General features: G+C 32.2%; 1 protein-coding gene across 3 annotated transcripts in view; it reads left to right on the top strand.

Moving 5' to 3' along the window:
* The first annotated feature begins 386 nt into the window (after positions 1–386).
* Positions 387–21,267, top strand: part of LOC111621440 (sodium/potassium-transporting ATPase subunit alpha-like) — a 101,576-nt gene continuing 80,695 nt past the window's right edge. The window contains exons 1-2 of one of the 3 annotated variants that reach the window (XM_023363587.1): positions 387–480; positions 19,673–19,828. In XM_023363587.1, the coding sequence (XP_023219355.1) occupies positions 451–480; positions 19,673–19,828 (186 nt within the window). In that variant the 5' untranslated portion in view covers positions 387–450. Of the gene's footprint in view, positions 481–13,093; positions 13,153–16,405; positions 16,493–19,672; positions 19,829–21,267 lie in introns of those variants that run through there. The other 2 variants (XM_023363588.1, XM_023363586.1) reach the window with 2 other exon arrangements.

Below are 21,267 nucleotides of genomic sequence, written 5' to 3'. Positions count from 1 at the left end.
GCATTAATTATTATAAGTGCTCTAAAAATGGATACAGAATCTTAGAAAATCGATTACTGGTAACCAAACGTCGCATATAATGTACATTATAACTTTATTATTTCTTCTATATATATAGAAGTAAAGTTCATAAATTTCATCAAGAGAAATAAATTTCAAAGAAATCTAGAAGTGTTTTTATATAGCCTACTTGAATTCTGGATTTCTTTTTCTTCCCTTCTTTTATAGTGTAAAACAACTGGCATAAAATATTCTACTAATATTTATTAGTTTAATGTAATTGAAAAACTTATCTGTAATTATTTCAGTTATTAACATGCTTTATATTATTTTAAAACTTCGATTTTGCTTTATAACGTCTAGATATTGACGCAATTGGGAATATATTGTGCGCGCGCGTCTTGACGTCACTCTACTACTTTCATCCGGATAATCGACCGGTTGTCGAGAATGGCAGATTCGGAGAAAACAGATGATCAGGTCAGTAATTTGCAATAACATTCCAAAAAATTTCTATGCATAAAGTCTTTCTCTACACTCTTAAGTCGTCGGACCAACTTGTAATTTATGTTTTTCGTCAATACGCGGAAATTTAGAAAAGGTCAAATCTACCTGAGTAGCCATCTTGGAAAGATTTCATCTCCATCTTCTCTCTGTTCCCACCTGCTTCTCTTACAGTAATTTCTTATTATTCCAATTATTAAAATCTATTTCCTGATAAAACTTTTTCTGGATAACCTTAGATTAAAAAAAAGAATGTCATAGTTGAAATATTAACTGTTTAATCAATTAAAATTATTAATTTAATATTAAAAATTAATTTTATTTTGAATTTTTTAGAAAAGTGTGTTCAAAGGACTTTTTTGTTTGGAACTAATAATTTTTTCTAGAACATTTTCTAGAATATTTAAATATTTTTCACGATTCTGGAATTAAAATATGGTTATTATATATTCAGTCTATACTGCATATTATGTATAAAAATATTTTAAAAATTATTTATGTATAATATACAAAATAATTGAAAATAATCAATAAATAAAATATTTTTAAAATATTTTAATTGATTTAAAATAAGCATCCGTATGACCATGTGAGCATTTTACAATTGTTTTTTCCCGAAAAAAAAACTTATTTTAATATGCAAATATGAGTTTAAAAATTAATATCAAAATCGGAATAAAATTTTCATTTTATTTTCATTAATACATTTATACAAGGTGTCAGGTTTATATGATACGTTTAATCCTAAATACGGTGCATACAACGTGTTTTAAACTATTTTCTTAATAAAATTTTAATCTGTCCAAAAATTTAATTGTTCGCTTGGCATATGATATTATTTAATTAATTATTATTGTGATATCAACGTTGTAAAAAAAATAAAACTTAAAAATATTATTTTTTTTTAAATTTTGAAAATGTAAAAAAAAATCAAACTATTTATTACATGAATTCTAAAAGTTTACGTTAATTCTCTTATTTAAAATACATTTTAAATTTATGTAAAATTATTTAATAATGAAAAAATCTAAAAAAGTAGCAAATTTTATTCAATTTTTCTTTATATATATATATAGATCTGCTTAATTAAAAACCTAGAAAAAATTTAGTCTTAAAAATCTAAAGAAAAATGTAAAAAATTAAGATTGAAAGGGATGAAAAGTAAGCAGTTTTAAAAATTTACATATAAAATTTCCTAACTGGTATAGGAAATGCGCAAAAATATTTTTGATAAATTTACATTTTAGAAAAATGTCTATAAATATGAAATATTAAACTTTTCATTAAAAAGACCATTTGAAGAAGGAAAATAAGTTAATATTTTATATTTTATTAAGATAGTATCGATGTTGTGATATTTTAATGCATTGATTTTTTAATCGATTTAAATTTTTTAAATATAATATGATGATATCGATTATATAAATATTTGAATTTAAAAAAAATAATACAGTAATAAGATTCGGCATAACTTAGGGGAGACCGGGGCAACTTCGGCGTGCGGGGCAAGTTTGTCAAGCGCTTTTTTTTAAAAACAAATTAAAAGGAGACTTTGGTTATAGGTTAGGCAGTTGAGTTTTATTGGTGGCTTGTTGAGTGTAGTGTTTTTATTGTTCTCCAACAAGCGTAGTTGAATTATCAAGCAAATTTTCATTTTCGTTCAATTCCATATAATATTTTTTTTCCATTTATATTGAATTGGCAGGTTTTGTTATAATTCCATGATAACGAAAGTTACTTTTCCTGTTAGAAGGATGTAACTTCAACTTATTCACGTGGCCAGATCGTGGCTTGGCATTCTGTTCTCAGGGTTGTACTTAATGTTTCGAAATCATGACTAGCGGGGTAAGATCGGCAACATAAAGCCACATTAGAAGCAAAGGATAAAAATCAAACAGATGATAAATGAAAACATGTTTGCATTTGTTATTCATGTATATATGTCTTTGAACTTGCATTTCGTTGTAATAATATTAAATGGGTGTTGGATTTGTATTTCTTTGTTTTAATAGTGAATTCCAACTTATACATTGTTAATAACATAATTTTATATACGTGCCTATCTTGCCCCATTACTGTTGCCCCTATACCAGGGGCAACTTTAATAAAAATAATTAAAATAATTACAACTTTACAAAAAGAGAGAAGTTGCCGATCTTGCCCCTATACCCGGGGCAACTTCGTCAATTTCTCTCTTCTTGTAAAGTTGTAATTATTTTAATTATTTTTATTTCCAAACTGATTTTAACCAGTTCTATAGTAAGAAAACATTCCAATAGACAATATGCAAAGCTTTTTTTTCAGTTTACAGCAGTATTTATTACACAAAATTTAAGTAAAGCTTAACATGCCGATCTTGCCCCGGTCTTCCCTATATGATAAAAAAAAACCTGAATTCTGTATTGAATAATATTAATAGAAAAATTTAATTTGGTGTTTATAACAATGTTCAATAACCAAACGAAACATATTTTATAACAAGTGATAACATTGGTTTTAAACTGCCTTCCCTCTTATTAATTTGCTATTGAGTTTTATGAAGCAAACTTCCATTTCCTGTTTTTCTTTTGGTTATTTCTTTTTTTAACTATTTTATTGCTTTTCCATGTCTACATTTATAAAAGATGTTTGTTCAGTTTGACAAACTGTTTATGCTTAATATACCCTCAATGTATTATATATAAGCTAAATTTTACACGCAAATCATTTCGAAAATTTATTAATTTTTCTTGAAATTTCTTTTATTTTCTGCAGTTCGATAGGACAAGATTCACTATTTCACTATTATGTAATACAAATTCTTTTTACTGAGTATTTTTCGTGAAACTTTTTCTATTCTTATATTTTGATCGGTATTTAAAAATGTTAAATATGAGATTTAAACATTTTATAAATCGGAAATACAATTATCTAGCAATATATGAAAGTTAAATTTGTTAAATTAATTAAATTCGTTTCAGATCGAAATTCATATAATGTATGTTTACATAATTGTAAAATTTTAAAATTTAAATTCGAATTTTATTATGTTGATAAGTTAATTTAGGATTTCTTATCGAAAAATATCTGTTTGAACGAGTTAAAATGGGCGACGGAATTAATTGAGACGAGGAAAGTCAAAATATTAATCGAATTTAATAAGTTGATACAAAGTGGATCGTTTTAACGAATATTAAATATCTATTGATTGCTAAACGTTTTGTTCTCTAAAAGCTGTTGCCATGTTAACAGTGTCGTTACTCTTGGGAATTTGAGCAAGATTGCAGTTAAGAGGTTTACATTTTTCCTCTTTTTTGTTATACGAAACTTTTCTGTTTAAATTTCTTTATTTTTCAGTTTATAAAATTATGTTCATTTGTTAACCTATATCAAAATTTATTAATTATATGTCTGGATATAATTTCTAAAAATACTGTATGTAATCTTTTATGAAATGATAAAGTAGTAAGAACTTTATACTTAAGAAGTGGTTATATATATATATATATATATATGATTATTTCGTCACTTTAATAATTTACATATTCCATTTCAAATATTATATTTGTACATAATTTGAAATAAATTGGAGTAAAAAATCTTTAATTTAAAAATGTTCATATTAAAGTAGGAAAATTGGAAAATTATGAATTACTTTTATAAATTATTTTCTATAAGTTTTTTCTAAATAAATATAAATTTGTCATAAATTATTATAATTTAAAGATAATTTAATTTAGTAATTGTAATTTAAGGTTAAAGAAAAGCATAGAAAAAATAAAGTGTGTTGCTTTTATTTATTTTTAAAAAATCGTTTTAGACAAATTGAAAAGAGTTTAGAAAGAATGAAATTGCTTGCCTGTTGTTTTGTATGTAAACAAAAATATTTATAAAATGTTTCTTGTTTTTTAACAAAAAATTTAACAAAACCGAGAAATTTTATTTTTTAACTCTCAGTTCGTATGACGTTTTTACAATAAACTCATGATAAAAATAAGAAAACGTATTTACATAGTATAAATGAATATATAATACAGTAGCCCCTCGTTATATCGCGCTTGTCAGAGACAAAGAAAAAGCGCGATGTAATAGAGTCCTAGAAATTCTGGGCTTTTACTAAACAGATTATACATGCTATGAATCTCTATCCTCTATTATTTCGTCAGTAAGTGTTTCTGATATAAAATAAGCTTACCTTTACAATACTGAATTTTATTCGTAGTTATATCGTATTAATTGACGTTTATGTAAACATCGATACCACGAACGCACATTTCATTTAGCATTGTTCTTTCTTTAACAATGACATTTAGAGACAAATACAGTCGATATAAAAATAAAATATCAGTTACAATTTTATTATACAGTACTATATTTCATAATAAATCGTTATTAAAAATTCGTGTAATTTATATTTTTCAATAAAAAATTATAAAAAATTTTTATTGAAAAATATAAATTACACTAATTTTTAATAACGATTTATTGTGAAATATACAGTAATTGAAAATTTAAAAAATAAATATTGAACGTATAAACGTAATATTAAAACTTATAAAATTACAGAGTAAAAATTCCCTAAAATCCAAAATAAAATCACTATTGTATAAAAATTTTAGAACTTTCCATTCAAAAATAAAGAAATCTTTTCCTTACACATTACAGGATGAATTGAAATTTCACACCTTTATGTGAGTTGACGCAATACCGTCAATTAAGGTGTGAAATTTTGAATTCACAGAAACTTGTAAATGAGGAGACAATAGGCCTACTTAAAACCAAAAAATAAACAACTTTTAATATCAAAAAGAAGCATAAATGATAATTGATCTGTCCACCTGTTTTGCTTATTTATATCTTGACGAATTTATCGTTTCACCCGCAGTGGTAGTTTCAAGGACAATGGTAAGGATAAAATATTGTATTTCGTTGCAAAAAGAAATTCAATGCCAATTTATAACTTAAAGTTTATTGACTCAAGTGCTTTTAAAATTTGGGAACCAAAAAAATAGCGCGATACATCCTAATTCGCGATATAACGAAGGGTTACTGTATATTATACGCGAAAAGCAAAATTGTGTTGTAAGAAAACTAAAATATTATTTAGAGAACACTTTTCATAATATTATTGACAAAACAGATTGGAATATTTTAAGGTAGCGGGTTTAAAATTATGTCGGTCTCCTAAGTGATTTCTCTTATCGTGCTGTTGTTCACTTCGCAGGTGTGTCAAACGTTGTTTTTTCTAGAGTATGTATGCATCTAAGTAGACTTTTGAAAGTTGTTTGTTGATAAAATAGGCTATAAACGACAAGGAGAAAAAAAGCAATTAATCAAATATGTTTTATTAGAAAAAAATCATTCCGATGACAATCGACCCCCAAAAAGGGCAGTACCAGTCGACCCCCTATAGGGGGGTCGACTGGTACTGCCCTTTTTGAACGATATTAAGAAACCACCTCTCTAATGTTTACAAGCCACTTTCATGTCATAAACAAAACAAAATATTAATAGCAATAATCATAAACATAATCATAAGTCGTTCATAACTATTGAGAAAAAGTGAAGAGACGTCGGAGCCAGAACTACAGCCAGAAAATTCACCTGGAATGGAGCTTTTTTTTTCCTTTAGGTTAGAAAAACTTTAAACTTGTGTAAAAACTATTGAAAATACTCAATTTATAATAAAAAATATAAAACTCTTACCGTATTTTCGCGGAATGACCGGCATGTTGGTCACTCCCGGGAGACCATAAAATCAAAGCCGTGTGATAAAAGCCGGCATGCCAGGAATGCCAATTTAAGTGAGGTTATACATCCCTCTCTAGAGGATGCATTAAAAAAAGGAACGAGTTTTTATTCTAAAACAATGAAACTGTTCAACATTACATCAAAAACTACGATTATTGTTTAATTTCTTCATTTTGTCTTTTTGTAACGACGTAAATATTCGCAGAATTCCGAAAGTGCTTTTTTTTTATGTGATTTTATTGTTATTTGATTCAAAAACGCAAAAATAAACATATTAAATTTAAGAAACTCACCGTAAATTATCTCATATTACACAAATTAACATCGGCTTTATGTGAAATTTGAGAGAAAGGTTAGTTTTAAGATCGGGTAGATAGTCAGTGTAGCTCACACTGATTAACTACTACTACTACTAATGTCAATAAGTTGTTAATTGTTTAATTGTCTTGTTAAGGAAAACTGTTTTACTGATTTAATCCAGTCAATTTACAATGTTATTATTTTATTGTACACGAATGTTTTCTTTATTGTTTAATTAACAACTAATTTTGTTAGATCTGATTAATTTTATATTTTAGTCGCAGTAGCAAATATTTCGGAAATGGTTACTTTATTAAACTAAAATGTTATCTCTTTTTATGTTTCACGTGCCTGTGGATTCATTTCTGTGAGTTTTGTGGCGCCGGCAGTGGTAGAAAGGCTTTGCCTGCAAAGGCTTAAGGCACTGGCACTGAAGATAAATAGGTATTTTGAGGAAATTTGTTACATGCTGTACTGTTTTAATTTTACAATGTAGACTATTATTGAATTTGATATGCATCTTAGCATTTGATCTGCAAAATTGTTTTTGAAAAAGTTAGGAACTGCATATTGGCGCAACGAGCTTTTCAGTCATTTTGTGCTAGTTGATATGTATATTATAGCTTTAAAACTTTTTCGTGGTTTATGTTATTCTTGAATTTTCGTGAATTTTTTTAGTGTGACAGTAGTCATGGAAACATTGGAACCAGTTAAGCTACTCAGTTAGTCCTAATTTGTGGAAAAATTATGAATATCACACAAAAAAATTGTATTTTAAATATTTGTGTGTTTTGATTAATAGGTACCTGTACATATTCGATAGTGATTTTCCTTCAAGGTTTGAAGGCTGTACGCATTGTGATGTCCGACTGCACGAAAAACTTGTAAGAAAGTCAAAGGAGATGAATTGCTTTTATTTTAATACTCAAGAAAGAAAGAAATTACAGCAAACACAGAAGAAAATACATTTCTCAAACTTTTCAAGCAGACGAAAGTTCAAATCTTCCAAAACTGAGGCTTCCTCTCTCGGCAAAAGTTTTTTTTTTCTTTTGCAATTTTCTATTTAAATGTGAAAAACTTTAGGCGTTTCGTACGGTATATTTACAATGTTAAAAAAGTTTGTTTACCTGACGTTAATTACATAATTTTGTCATTTTAAACAAAATATAGGCCCTAAGTGTGAGATCCGCGAATTTCCACATTTGTCGGAAATTGTAAACAAATTCGACAGCAAAACAATCCCCGTAAGAATTAGAGCAGAGGTTACATTTAGTCATAACAACCCGATGGGAAAATTGACTCTTAAGTATCAACTTGGCACCGTAACAGTCAACATTGGACGAACACGTGACCCCCTTTCTCACGACAAGGTGATAAAAGAGACAGTCACCGGAAGCTCGGGAGAGCGATTAATCAGACGTTACTTTGGTAGTTGTGTGCATTCCATCTCCCGGACCTCCATAATCCTGACTTGATCCAAGAAGAGGAGAAGACACCGGTTGGAAATCCATCCCTGACAACGACCCGTCCATACGAATGAAGTTCCCCACATCGACTCTCCAATACGCCTGAGAGGTATTTAAGGAGGCTGAAACTTGTAAACTCTCTCGTAAAAAGCATTATAACAGGGAAATTAGGTCAAGCACGCGTTTCGCTAAAGATTTATTTTTCGGCATTCCACATGATAAGAGCATTCGTAACCGCATTTATCCACATCCATGTGTAACCGCATTTATCCGCGTATAGCTCTGTATATTCTAGATTTATTTTTATAATAAATTTTAATTTTGTTATGTCAAACCCTGTCTTTTGTTTGTCCACGGACTCCTGCCGACTTACCGACGCACTCCCCACTCGATTTGCCCTCCTAGCCATCCAATGACCTCGATATCGGCTTTTACCAACCCGTGCAGATTAAGTGGTCAGAAGGGAATACCCCCTGACCCCCTGCTTATCCCACATAAGTAAGTAAAATGATTTTTTTTTTTATGTGGCCAATAGGAATGGAGCAACTGCCCAGTGGCGCAATAAGCTTTTGGACAATTGCATTTAATAATTTATAAATAATAATTTTTGTTACCGTTTGTTTTTTAGTTAATGCTTTCGTGGTCTGTGATTTTATGGGTTTTTCCTGAGTTTCACGATTATGGCAACGATAGAAATCGTTTGCCTGCAAAGGCATAGAGCTCTAGACCTTTAATAGTGTACAGTACATATTATTGACAATAATACTTTTTGACTGTTGTAACTGATTAAAATTTACATAATTGTGCCAACTAAAAAATTAATAAAAGCATTAGAAATGCTTTAACTGCAATACATTTGTTTGCCTGCAAATCAGACGCATCTCCAATTTACTGTACACGGATGATTGGTGATCCGACTTGTATTTAGCAAGACGTTTGTTGACCTCGTGATATAGGGGAGACCGGGGCTAGTCGTCACAGTTTTTAGTCATTTATAATTTTAGAGTCTCTGATATCAATTTATTTAGGTTTAAGTGAAAATGTATACACCTACATATCTTTTGATTTGGTTTATAATAAATATATTAACATTCAATAATTTTTGTCATAGTTATTAATCAGTAGCGTGCCGTCATTAAAAGGGGTGGATGCGCCGCTTCCCTTGTATTTTCTAAAAAATAAATACATATTAATTTTAATTATATGAAAATAATCACACCATATTTTATTATAACTGCATTGTGTATCTTATTACAAATTTTTATACTACACGTGAAGAAAAAGATAAGATTGCTATTGTATATTCGAATAATAGTGGCGGAGTGGAAGCGCTGTATCGTCAGCATCCAAAAAGCCGAATTCGCGCATGCGCTTTACAGAGTACATATATGTCAATAATATGTACCATACACTATTAAAGATCTAGAGCTCTATGCCTTTGCAGGCCGTTTGCCTGCAAAGGCATAGAGCTCTTTGCCTTTGCAGGCAAAGGCATTTCTATCGTTGCCATGATCGTGAAACTCAGGAAAAACCCATAAAGGTCCTAGACTCCCACTAACCTCACCCGGTTTAGTTGGTGGAAGCCTAGGACCTTGGGTGGATGCTACACGTATACTGCATCCAATTCTATCCAGGACCGGTTCTGGACTGTTAGCCGCCCGCCCGCTAGATATTTGGCCGCCCTCGCCCGATTATGTGAATCATGAGTAGATTTATAACTTAACCCAACCGATAAGAATTTACTGGTATGTTTTTATGATAGTTCTGTATAGTTGACAGGAGTTATAAAAAATCCATTAAAATATTTGATATTTTTATTCCACTCTCCGATTTTATATTACTCACGGATTTTAATGTTAAACCAGTGATATTACGATTTCGTATATCCCATCTCTAAGGGAATGTAGAAAAAACGTACAATTCTTGTATAATGTTAAAAAATTAACTGTTACTTTGGTAGCATCATTTACAACTAAATTTAATGAGAGAGATGCACCAGGTACAGAAAAAGCTCTAGAATTTATTTTCCTTAAATTTACGATTTATGTATCCGTTTGTCATAAAAATTTCTTTCCACTTTTTTCCCGAGACTACAAGTATTCGAGTACAAAGTAACCGGTTTCGACTTATTTCTACTTAAGAAGTAGTTAAATAATTAAGCGATTAGGGAATTGGGGACATAAACAAAACTCTGATGAAAGAGCCGAAATTTTACTTAAACAAAAGCTTAACCGAACCATCTCTAGCCGAGTACAGCGGAGACTGATTTCTTAGATATTTCTATAATAATATAATGGCAAGACAAAACTGCAATTTCATATTCGTATTATTAATGTAATAAAGACAGAAAATTTTCCAGTTCAATGAGAGTGACCGTAAAGTTGTAAATTTTGGAAATTTCTGAGGACATTTGGTCCTAAAACGAATTAGTTAGAAAACAAATGACTATTTGTTTTCTAACTAATTTTAGATTTTTACAGCTACGGTGAGAAACGTTTAAAATCTACAACAGCCCTGTCGCGTCCTTTGAGGTATACTAGTGATGCGACAAAAAAGCTATTTGACACTGACCGGTATCGACACCCTGGGGATTTGGCAGTCCGCGTTATGCACGCTCTGCAACCGTCTTCGATTCCATCCATTAGCCACTCGTAGGGAGCTATTTGACTAAGTGCATTGTTTTAAGATTTAAAAAGTAAAGAATATTTTATATTTTTATGTACGTTTCTTTACAAAGCTATATTTAATTATAATTTTCTTTAAAAGTATATTCATATACAATTGAAGAATATTTTGTACCAGGTATGTACCGGTACATCCATCACACATTTTATTTCACCGAGTAAGTTTTCATTATTTTATTTTTAACTGTAGCCCTTATATCGTGGCTAGCGATTCGGAATGTAATAGTGATATTAAAAATGAATTTAGAGAAGTCTACGGTTTTTACTGGCTTATCGAATAATCCATACAATAGGATCCTATCATATAGAATAATTCGGATCCGAATGGACCTTATCGAATAATAGATACGATAGGATCCGAATGGACCCTAGACCAGGCATGGTCAACATACGACCCGCGGGCCGGATCCAACCCGTCTAATGGATTTATGTGGCCCGCGATCAATCTTTCAATATTAACTACTCAAGTCCGAATAGCTCGATGAAAAATTTTGACGCCTAAAAAAAAAAATCAACTATTACAAATCTCGTAAGTACAGCGCAGAATGTTGATAAAGCATGATAATGTGAAAAATGTATCTATAATCTATATCTACAATTTAGTCTCTACGGGGTGACAACACAATGAGATCTCGCACCACCTCAAAATCTTCCTATGGCAGCCTTTGGTTCGGCCCGTGGAAAAAGTTTTCTTTCCAATTCGGCCCGGGAGCAAAACCTGTTGGCCACCCCAGCCCTAGACCATCACTGATGCGCAATTGATTGATTGCCCCTGGATGTCGGCTTCTTACAGAAATGTCACGGCACGCCACTATTATTAATTATTTTAAAAACTGTGGTACTCTGTGACAACATACCCGTCTAGGGGTATGTTGTCACAGAGTAAGGGATATATCGTCACAGGGCATATGTACAGTATTCTAAGTTCTCACATTTCCTGAATTTATTTTGGTTATGTTAAATTATGCGTAATATGACATTTACTCGTGCCAATTCTATAAAGGAAATAGATTACTAATTTACTATTATTTATTCTGCGAAAGACAAGTAACTCGAATCTTTACATATCTTCAGGGTCACAGTTGTGACGAACATAATATGGATTTACATCTGTACATAGCTCGTGAGACCAAACCCTCACCACAAACCAAACAGAATGTCTTTTCTTTCTCTTCTGATGAGTCAGTCTTAGTGTTAAGTTGCCCCGTTCGATGCGTGACAATTTGCCCCAAATGAACTTCCTTAACAAATCGACTCATAGTTTCTAATTTCAAAATAGAAAATTCGATTGCTCATAATGTATATATGCATTATGAGCAATCGAAGGACAGGACCCATCTAATAGGAAATACAGTTGTTACTCACCTTTTACTAATTGCAAGTTTTCAAACGGCACAAGACATGATGCATCAAAGTTTACGCGACTTGTTGCCACAATAAAATTTCAAAACGTATTGAAGCTCCTTTAAAAAATGTACAATTTTCCTTCTAAATGTACTATTTCTGTGGTTGGTTACTTTTAATATTAATATACCATCATACTCAATTTTTGTGCTTATTTCAAATTCATATTCATGAATACTTTGTTAAATATGGATACTTTAAAATTAAATATTTCATAAAAAGATTTTATGAAAGTAGTTTCTATGGTTTTTTGTTAAATACAACATTAAAAGTTGATTTTTTTTAAATATTATAGTGATGGATAAAAAAATTATAAATTAAGTATGCGTGGACAGATTCGAATTAAAAAAGTTATTTCTTTTGCCAAGATTACTAAAATTGAAGTTCATAATTAAGAATTAAATTATAGTGGTAGAAAATAATATTATTTGTACTGTACAATTTCAAAACTATTTTGTGTAATAATTCGACTCTGACTTAACGGCTATTTTGATATTATTGATTGTGAGGCTCGGGACAGGTCCGAACCCTCACTAAAATTCGCGTTAAAATAATTGTTTTAAAGAAAAAAATATAGTAGTTAGAAATAGATTTTATTTTATGAAAACGCGACGCTAACTTTTAAACAATAGAAGAATGTAAGTCCGTCGACCATTTCCGGTTGGAGATCGAATTAAACTTCGATTTTGATCTCCCCCGCGCCCCCGAAAGGTTTCGAATTGTCATCAGGTGACGACGAGAGACCAATCGGAAAGGGGAATCTGAGAGAAAACGGATAAAACCACGGAAATTCAAGGACGCGGGGCTTCTTCTCCCGAAAGTTCCAAGTGACGGATCTGTTGTTGTGTGTGTGTCTCGAACCCATCTTCGTCTCCATCTCCCGACCTCGGATCGACATCTTTCCATCAGCGGAAGTCGACCGCATCGTCCCGGAGTCGTCGAGACGTGATGGAATGGTTCATTCGCGAACAAGGGACACTCAATCAAAATGGGACAATCTTGGAAAGGAGAGGAAGACCCAGAGGCCGCAGCCGCTTCGAAACTTCCAAGATCGCGGAAATCTTGTAAGCTTCTTTCGTGTTTAATAAACGGTTGCGTTGTTTGTAAACGAAACATCTATCTCTGACTCAACTGCTTCCACATGTCGTTGATTGTTACCAGTGCCGGCCCGAGGCAAGTTTTAGGATGGAGCGAGATCCTATTATGGCGCCCCCTTGGTCAGTAGCGTAGCGAACATAACTGGCGCTCGGAGCACGACACTTTATTGGCGCCCCCTCCAGAAACACATATAGTTTGTCTTGGAGACCATTTGGACGCCCCTCTGCGAGTGGCGCCCGGTGCTTGATACACCCCCTTGCACCCCCTCGCTACGCCACTGCCCTTGGTTGCCCCAAATTTATACCCTTTAATTTTTTTTTACCACTGAGGCGCCCCCTAGGACTTAGCGCCTGGAGCGGCTGCTCCTTTCGCCCTATGGTAGGGCCGGCTCTGATTGTTACCGCTCGGCAGTCCAAACGGCAAGGGAGACGATGACGATATATATCGCCTATTATCGAGTTTTATTTATTTCCCCCCTCGGCCCCAAATGATGACAAAAGTTTAAAATCATTGATTTCCTTATCTGTCCAATATTTTTGTTTGACAGAGTTGAATTGTTTGGACCACGTGGCGTGAAAAATTTTGTCAAGGTCCTCATGAGAATGTGATACGTGTGAAAGAAGACCACTGAGTCATAACATTTGCACATGCAACTATCTGTATGTTGTTGACGTCGACCGACATACACCATGTATATGTTGTGATTGGGTAAATCAAATTAGCAAGTGGTGACACTAGTGAGACTTTATTGAACTAAGTTTTTCGAATTTTTTCGTTAAGGCATGAAATATTATTTTGTACCATAAATGGTACTGAAATATTTTAATGTACTCAAAAGGTACTAAAAATCTAAGTGTACTTTCAATGTGCTCGAAAGGGCAAAATGTACCCGAAAAGTACAAATGTACTAGGAATGGCAACGCTGGCTATAAATCTTTCAACCGCTAATTTACGGAAAACAATGCAACGGATATTATTCAAATTTTGTAATGACGTAGCGAGCGGTAAATGAACCTACTTCTAGATGACGCAACCATTCAGTTTTGATTATATAGGCGATATTAGCATTGTGACAACATGTTCCTTGTGACAACTCTCCCCGGTCTCCCCTATGGAATCGTATAGTGGAAACTTAACTTCTGTCGTAGATAGCCTATATAAGAGACGAAGAATAGTATTTTCTTGTATACCATTATTTTAATTAAACTGTTTCATATTTTCAATTTTAAAAGTAATTAAACCAATCAAATTTGACTGCAGTTTGAAAAAATTGTAGACTTATAAATTTCCACTGTCTTTCCTTACTCTTGAGAACGGAGTTAGATACATAAAAACAGAAATCAAATATGGGCAACCTTAGGAGAACCTTAGAGGCAGGATGTTCCGATTAACTACGAGTATATATGTGCTTCCGATGCAAACCATAAGTCACATTATTTCAATTCAAAAATTTTCCTCTGAAGGTGTTAAATAGATGATTTGTACGACTCTATTGTTAAAGGAAATTTATGATGTACAGGGAAAAGCCACTACTAATTTGAGGTGGAGAGAATTTTAAAATATATACATTTTAATTAAATAAAGCGACGGCCGGATGGCCGAGCGGTCAAGATGGCAGCCTACCGCTCTGGGGGACCCGGGATCGAAAGAGAATTTTTCGGGGGTGGCCCGTTCGGATATGTCGTGTCCCGTCCCTCACCACCCGGTTGCCCCATTGTAGGCCTGGTCGAACTAGTGCTGTGCGATGCATCGATGTGACATCGACACATCGATGTTTTTGTTCGTCGATGCATCGATCTTCCGATGTTTTTGAAACATCAATCCTGAATCGATGTTAGCAATATGTGAATTTTGATTCATCGATGCATGCAGTTCATTCTTTGTTCCTAGTGTTACCACCTGTTCGGTTTTCACCGGACAGTCCGGGAATTTCGTAGAAATTATGAAATTGCGATGAAACAAAGTTCTTGCAAATATGTTTATAAATTTACACTATTTTAACAGTGAATGAACTCACACTCATTAAAACTCATCCGCAACTCTGCCATGTTAGTCTGTTTACGCCGTCTTGTGGCGCGCAACCTGTCGACTTTGAGGCCGGATGGCCAACGGTCAAGGTGGCAGCCTACCGCTCTGGGGGACCCGGGATCGAATCCGGACGGGTCAAGGAATCCCCAGGAATTTTTCGGGGGTGGTCCGTTCGGATATGTCGGGCCCCGTCCCTCACCACCCGGTCGCTCCATATGGGCCTGCTATAAAAGGCCCTCTTAGTGCCCAAAGGGCGGAAATAGTAAAAAAAACCCTGTCGACTTTTTTTTTGCATGTACGATCGTACACGTATCAAATAGAGCTAAGTTATCTATACCCGTTCTTTCTTAATTTAGGTCACTTACGTTACTCCTACGCAAGTCCCTAGGCTCTAACTGTAACTGATTTAGAACCGGCATACACGTTATTCTTCGCATTGTAAAATGACATTGCGCATGCGTCAAAAACTTCTGTTTGAACAAACCCGGTTTTGTTTTTTTTGTTTTTTTTTTAAATTGTTTGAGTTTATCTTGATTGAACATTGATGTTCCAATGGGCATCGATCAAACATCGATGTGAAATCCAACATCGAAATTTAGCATCGATGCATCGATGTTAAAATTATAGACATCGCACAGCACTGGGTCGAACCCACAAGGGGATTGCTAATAAAAGAGGCCCTCTTTTTTCCCACAGGGCGGAAAGAGTTAAAAAAATAAAATTGATTAAAAATTGCAGCCCGGCATCGTGGTGATGTCACGATAAATAGTTGCTCGTTGTGGCGACAGCTTTGGTCATAAATCCAAAGGTCGTCACCAGGAGGAACTCTCGTGGGCGAGTGGTCTCCGTTGCCGCTCATCGTAGTGGTGACCAGACCCTAAAGACTGGGAGGTTCGTCGTGGGTTCGCGCCACGGTCGGACAGGCTGGCTGCTTGGAGTTTTCCGGGTTTTCTCCTTGCCTATAACGACTGAATAGGAGGCCAGTTCCCCATAAAAGTCCTCCCGGAAGGCATTTATTTCCCGCGCGTACGTATGGCTGTTCGATACAGCCGGCTAATCGGTCGCCTAGCGATCATACACATACACAAGTCTACTCGGAGAAAGAGCCTACATTGAGCTAAAATCTCCATATAAACACCATCGAAGAAGAAGAAAGAAGAAAGAAAGGAGGAACTCTGAACTTAACAGAACTGGCAACCTGATCCTATGATCTCACTTTGGAAGTTTGGATTCGGACCTCGCTTTGTATGCACGTGTTCTCGATTCTATGTTCATCTGGTAGTGTAGCATCATATCTCATGTCTCATATAAATTAAAGATTAAGTTTTATGTATCCTGGTTTTGTATCGTAAGATAATTAACTACAAAAGTATTGCTACACTCGTTTTTACTAATTTTATTATTTAAACGTATTGTAATTCTCGAACAGAATTTTTTCATTAACTCCATTTATTCAGAAAGACATCGCAATTAAAAAGGAGCTGTATTTCGTTTGCCTTACACCAGTAGCGTGCTGGCGTCCATGGAAGCTGTGGAAGCGCCGCTTCCCTTGTATTTTATAAAATATAAATACATATTAAGCGATTATTTTCATATTTTAACATACTTTGACTTACTTAAAATGAATATTTTATTATAATCGCATTATGTATTTTATAACAAATTTCTATACATGTGAAAAAAATGATAAGATTGCTATTGTATATTCGGATATAAGTCCGTATATGCATATTCTCAATGGAAACACTATTGTCGAATCCACGGCAAAAATATCTGAATCACGTAAGGCAATCAGATTACGTGCATTTGCGCATGTTCTTTACAGAGCACCAACTTCAGGCTATTTAGCTGGTGGAAGCTACATACCAGAACGTATAATGCTTCCAATGATTCCATCCATTAACCACTGATAGGGACTATTTGACTATGCATTGTTTTAAGATTTAAAAAGTAAAGAAGATTTTATGTTATTTTTATGCACGTTTCTTTAAAAAGCTATATTTAATTATAATTATATTGACAGATTTTCAGACAAAATCTTTGGAATTTTTACCACTTTTAGATGTTAATAATTTTAAATATTATGAAAAACAATTTTCCGAAGTGAGTTTTAATTCTTTAATTAATCAATTTTGTGGGAAATTTTTTGATTTATTTAAATTACATAGAGAATTGAAATATTTATATTTGTGCCAGACTATATTGGCAAGTCACTCTTGGGCATAAAAAATATAATTAATGACAATCTGAACAGAAAGGTACTAAAAGAATTATACGATTTAATATCATTAATTTTTATGGCCCCATCTACGAGTACATCTGTTGAGTGCATTTTTTCAGCTGTGAAGCGAATTGATACATGGGAAGGAACACTCAGTCGGAGGAAAGATTGTTGTCAATAACCTTGCTTTCGATAGAAAAAGAGCTTTTAAATACTTTGATGGAATCGACGACCAGCGATTTTTATTATAGAGTAATTAACAACTTTGTGTAAAAAGATGCCAAATACAGTTAGTTTATAAAAAATAATAATAATAAGTTCTTATATCTTTGTTTTGTGTCAATTATTTATTTTAGAATTAAAATAAATAAACTGTTTATTTTTGTCATTTCCAGTATTTGTTTAAAATTTTTATGGAAACAGCTTCCCTACCATCAAATGTCAGGGCACGCACCATTACATGTTTTGACTATACAAAATCACGTTCCTCAGAGAGATAACTGTAATGGAGAAATGAAATATAAATACAATAATCTTTAAAAGAAAAAAATTTCTTAAAACCAACTTATTGTATATTGAAGACATCACCAAATTAAAATCAGTTTGCAATATAATCGACCCTTGTTTCATTTAGTGCTTTTATCATCTAGGAACGTAGCCCCTGCATTAAATGGGGTCTTACTATAGTTATTTATTTCATCTTACATGGTTTTATTTAATAACTTGAAACATATCTCCCAATTTACTATAGGAAATGTATCTTCTGTGTAAAAAGGAGTTGATTGTAATTCTTACCACCTCTAAGGCAAACAATAGAGAAGTTCACCATGCAGTCCTGAGTAAGATGTCTGATTAGGAGAAATTTAAAATCATATTTTTTTTCTCTAATTCTCTCCACAATAAGCGTAATGGTGCTTATGTTCTCCAGCCACCCATACAGGGGTCAATGGCTGAGAGAGTAAGGTGCTCTGGGGGACTTGGGATCAAATTTGGACGGGTCGAAAAATTTCTGGGGGTGATCCGACTGGATATGTCAGCCCCTGTCCCTTACCACCCGGTCGCCCCATTGAGAGCCTGGCTGAACCTATAATGGGCTTTCTAAAAGAGGCTCTCTTAGTGCCCATGGGGCAAAAAGAATTTTTAAAAAAAGCCACATTTAAAGGTATGGTGGGGTTCTCTGCCTGCTGTTCAAAACCTGCAAGTCTCTTAAAAAATGATGTCATTTCATTCACAGTTTGCAGGGTTGTGAATCATCTCTGAAATCCAAATTGAAAAGATGCATACAAAATGTCATATTCCTCGTAAACCAGAAAAGAAAAGCACACATCTCACAGATTGTGCTGAATCAGGCCAGAAGATGGAAATGCTGTTACTTTTCAGTGCTGAATGGAGGAGTTTTGTGTATTGGTTTAGTATTTGACAAAGTGAAAGAAAGTATGATATAGATCTTTGTTTTTATTAACACACTCAGCACTGATCATTATATAACATTTTTTAAATGCAACGTAGAATTCTCTATTCTACAATGTTTTAAAATAGGCATTTCAAAATAAAATCTTTACCAGAAGAATTAATAAGGTTTATTTCACTTTTAAGTATACATACTATCATCAATGTAATATTTTGAAATAAACATTGTGATCCAACAGTTACAAACGTTTTTGAACCGTTACAGTTCTTCTTCAAGTAACGATCCCCTAACGGAATCGTTAGGGGATTGTTACCTGAAGAAGAACCGTAATGGTTTTGAAAACATTTGTAACTGTTGTAGAGAGTGATGAAATGCGCACCGGTAAAAGGTTTATAGATACGAGTTGGATTACAGTAATATGGTGCAGATATTCCACCATTTTTATAAACACTGTTATAAATATTAATTTACAATAACAAAAAAATTATTGAAATATTTTAAAAACATTTATCTTAAGTTTTATTCAAATTAATTAATGTCAATAAATCTTAATAATATTTCAATTGTTTTTTGATTATTGTGAACTGAACTCAATAGTTATACAAGATGGACCTATTAATAACTTACAACTCTAACCAGAAGTCAGATTGGATTTGATGGATTAAAAAAAATGTATAAAAATACTATCTTAAACTTTATTGTATAATATTTTGGGTAATTTGATTTGTAAATGTTTACAAAATAGGGTTGATTCTTTTTCTGAAATGTATTTAAAACTAAATTGTATATAATATCTAAATGTATATATTTTTTAAAAATTATTCAGTATGGACGATCAGACAGTTATCGTGTTGCCATTACTCCAAATGCTACAGAAAATGTTGTTAATGAAACTAAATCAAAACCTCCAAAGAAGAAAAATACATTTTATGGAAAAAAAGGAAAGCCTGATTTGGAGGAACTCAAACAAGAAGTTTCAATGGTAAGACATTATATATTTAGTCAATATAGACATGTACAGTACATTTTAATTTAAAAATGTAAACAATAATTAATTAGAATTATTTTTACTATTAAAATTTTATTTATATTTTTAAAAATGAAAATATATTTTAAAGTACATAAATAATTTTAAAGCATTCTTGCATTTAAAATTTTTAATTATGTATATTCAGATTTTTTGTACAATATAAATGATGATTATTTTTTATGCTTTTTAGTGGTACATATCTGTTGATTAAATATATCACTATACTCAGTTCATCTTTTGTTGGTTATGTTGCTGAATCATAGTTTTTTCTTTCAAGAAGTTTCACACATAAGATTTATATAATACCAATTTTACATATGAGATGTGTTTTAGTTTGATATATCACATTAAAATAAATTGGCATCCGATTTAAACTTATTATAATTAAGAAACAGAATAAATCACCAAAGTTTAAAAAGAGGCTATTAAGCAGATTGAAAATAGTTGCCATTAAATATTTAATTCTCTATGAATGGTGTTATTATGTTTCCTCTTTCTTCTTTCCTTTGTAAGTATTATCATAATTTATTTGTTTACCTTTGTTTTAAGAAGTATATTCTTCAAAAAACTATGTTAACTGTTACTTCTGGGGTTGTATTCAATTATGAAGAAATATATCCTGAGTAATTTATTTATATAAATAAAGTTATCAAAAGTTCTTTGATAAAATAAAGAACTTTTGGCAACTCGAAAAAGCAGTAGTGGATACTTTATTTATCACAAGTTTTATTAATTTTATTTATATAAGTTATTGCATTGGATCTACATCATATATAAGAAATATTACATTAATATCTGTCCAATTGTAATTATTCAATAAGTAATTGATTATCCATTTTGGAGTTGTTTTCTGTTTTCTTTATTTTTGATATATCCATTTCTTTTTCTTTATTGTTACTTTTAAATAATACATTTATAACTTTCACTAGCAAATACTTTACTGAGTATATCAAATGTTTTTACCTGTACTACCTGTACTTTTATCCTGATGATGGCAGCTATCATCAGGATAAAAGAAAACAGAACATTGAGATAGAGAAGGAATATAGCCAACTTTTAAATTTTAAACATAAGGAACAAATAAATAAAACAATATTAAAATATAAAAGGTATTAATACTATATGTAAATGATATCTCTACATATATACTTTGTGCCAAACTTAGGTAGCACTAAGTTCACCACATTGGCTATTACATCTCTTGTTATTACCAATGAAAATAGACATACATGATACCTGCTTATCTTACACCATCTTATAATCAGGGGCAAATCCTGACCAAAATTTTTGGGCATGCTGAAAGTTATAATAAGAATAATAGGCCTATCTTGAGCACTAAACAATAAGCAGAAACATTATTTGGTGTGAATAAAAAAGTATGGACTATTATA

The sequence above is a fragment of the Centruroides sculpturatus genome, unplaced genomic scaffold, assembly GCF_000671375.1.
Source record: "Centruroides sculpturatus isolate CEXI.00-Female unplaced genomic scaffold, Cexi_2.0 scaffold227, whole genome shotgun sequence".
NCBI lineage: Eukaryota > Metazoa > Arthropoda > Arachnida > Scorpiones > Buthidae > Centruroides > Centruroides sculpturatus.
The sequence above is the reverse complement of the archived record's forward strand: the minus strand, read 5'-3'. Positions and strand labels throughout refer to the sequence as shown.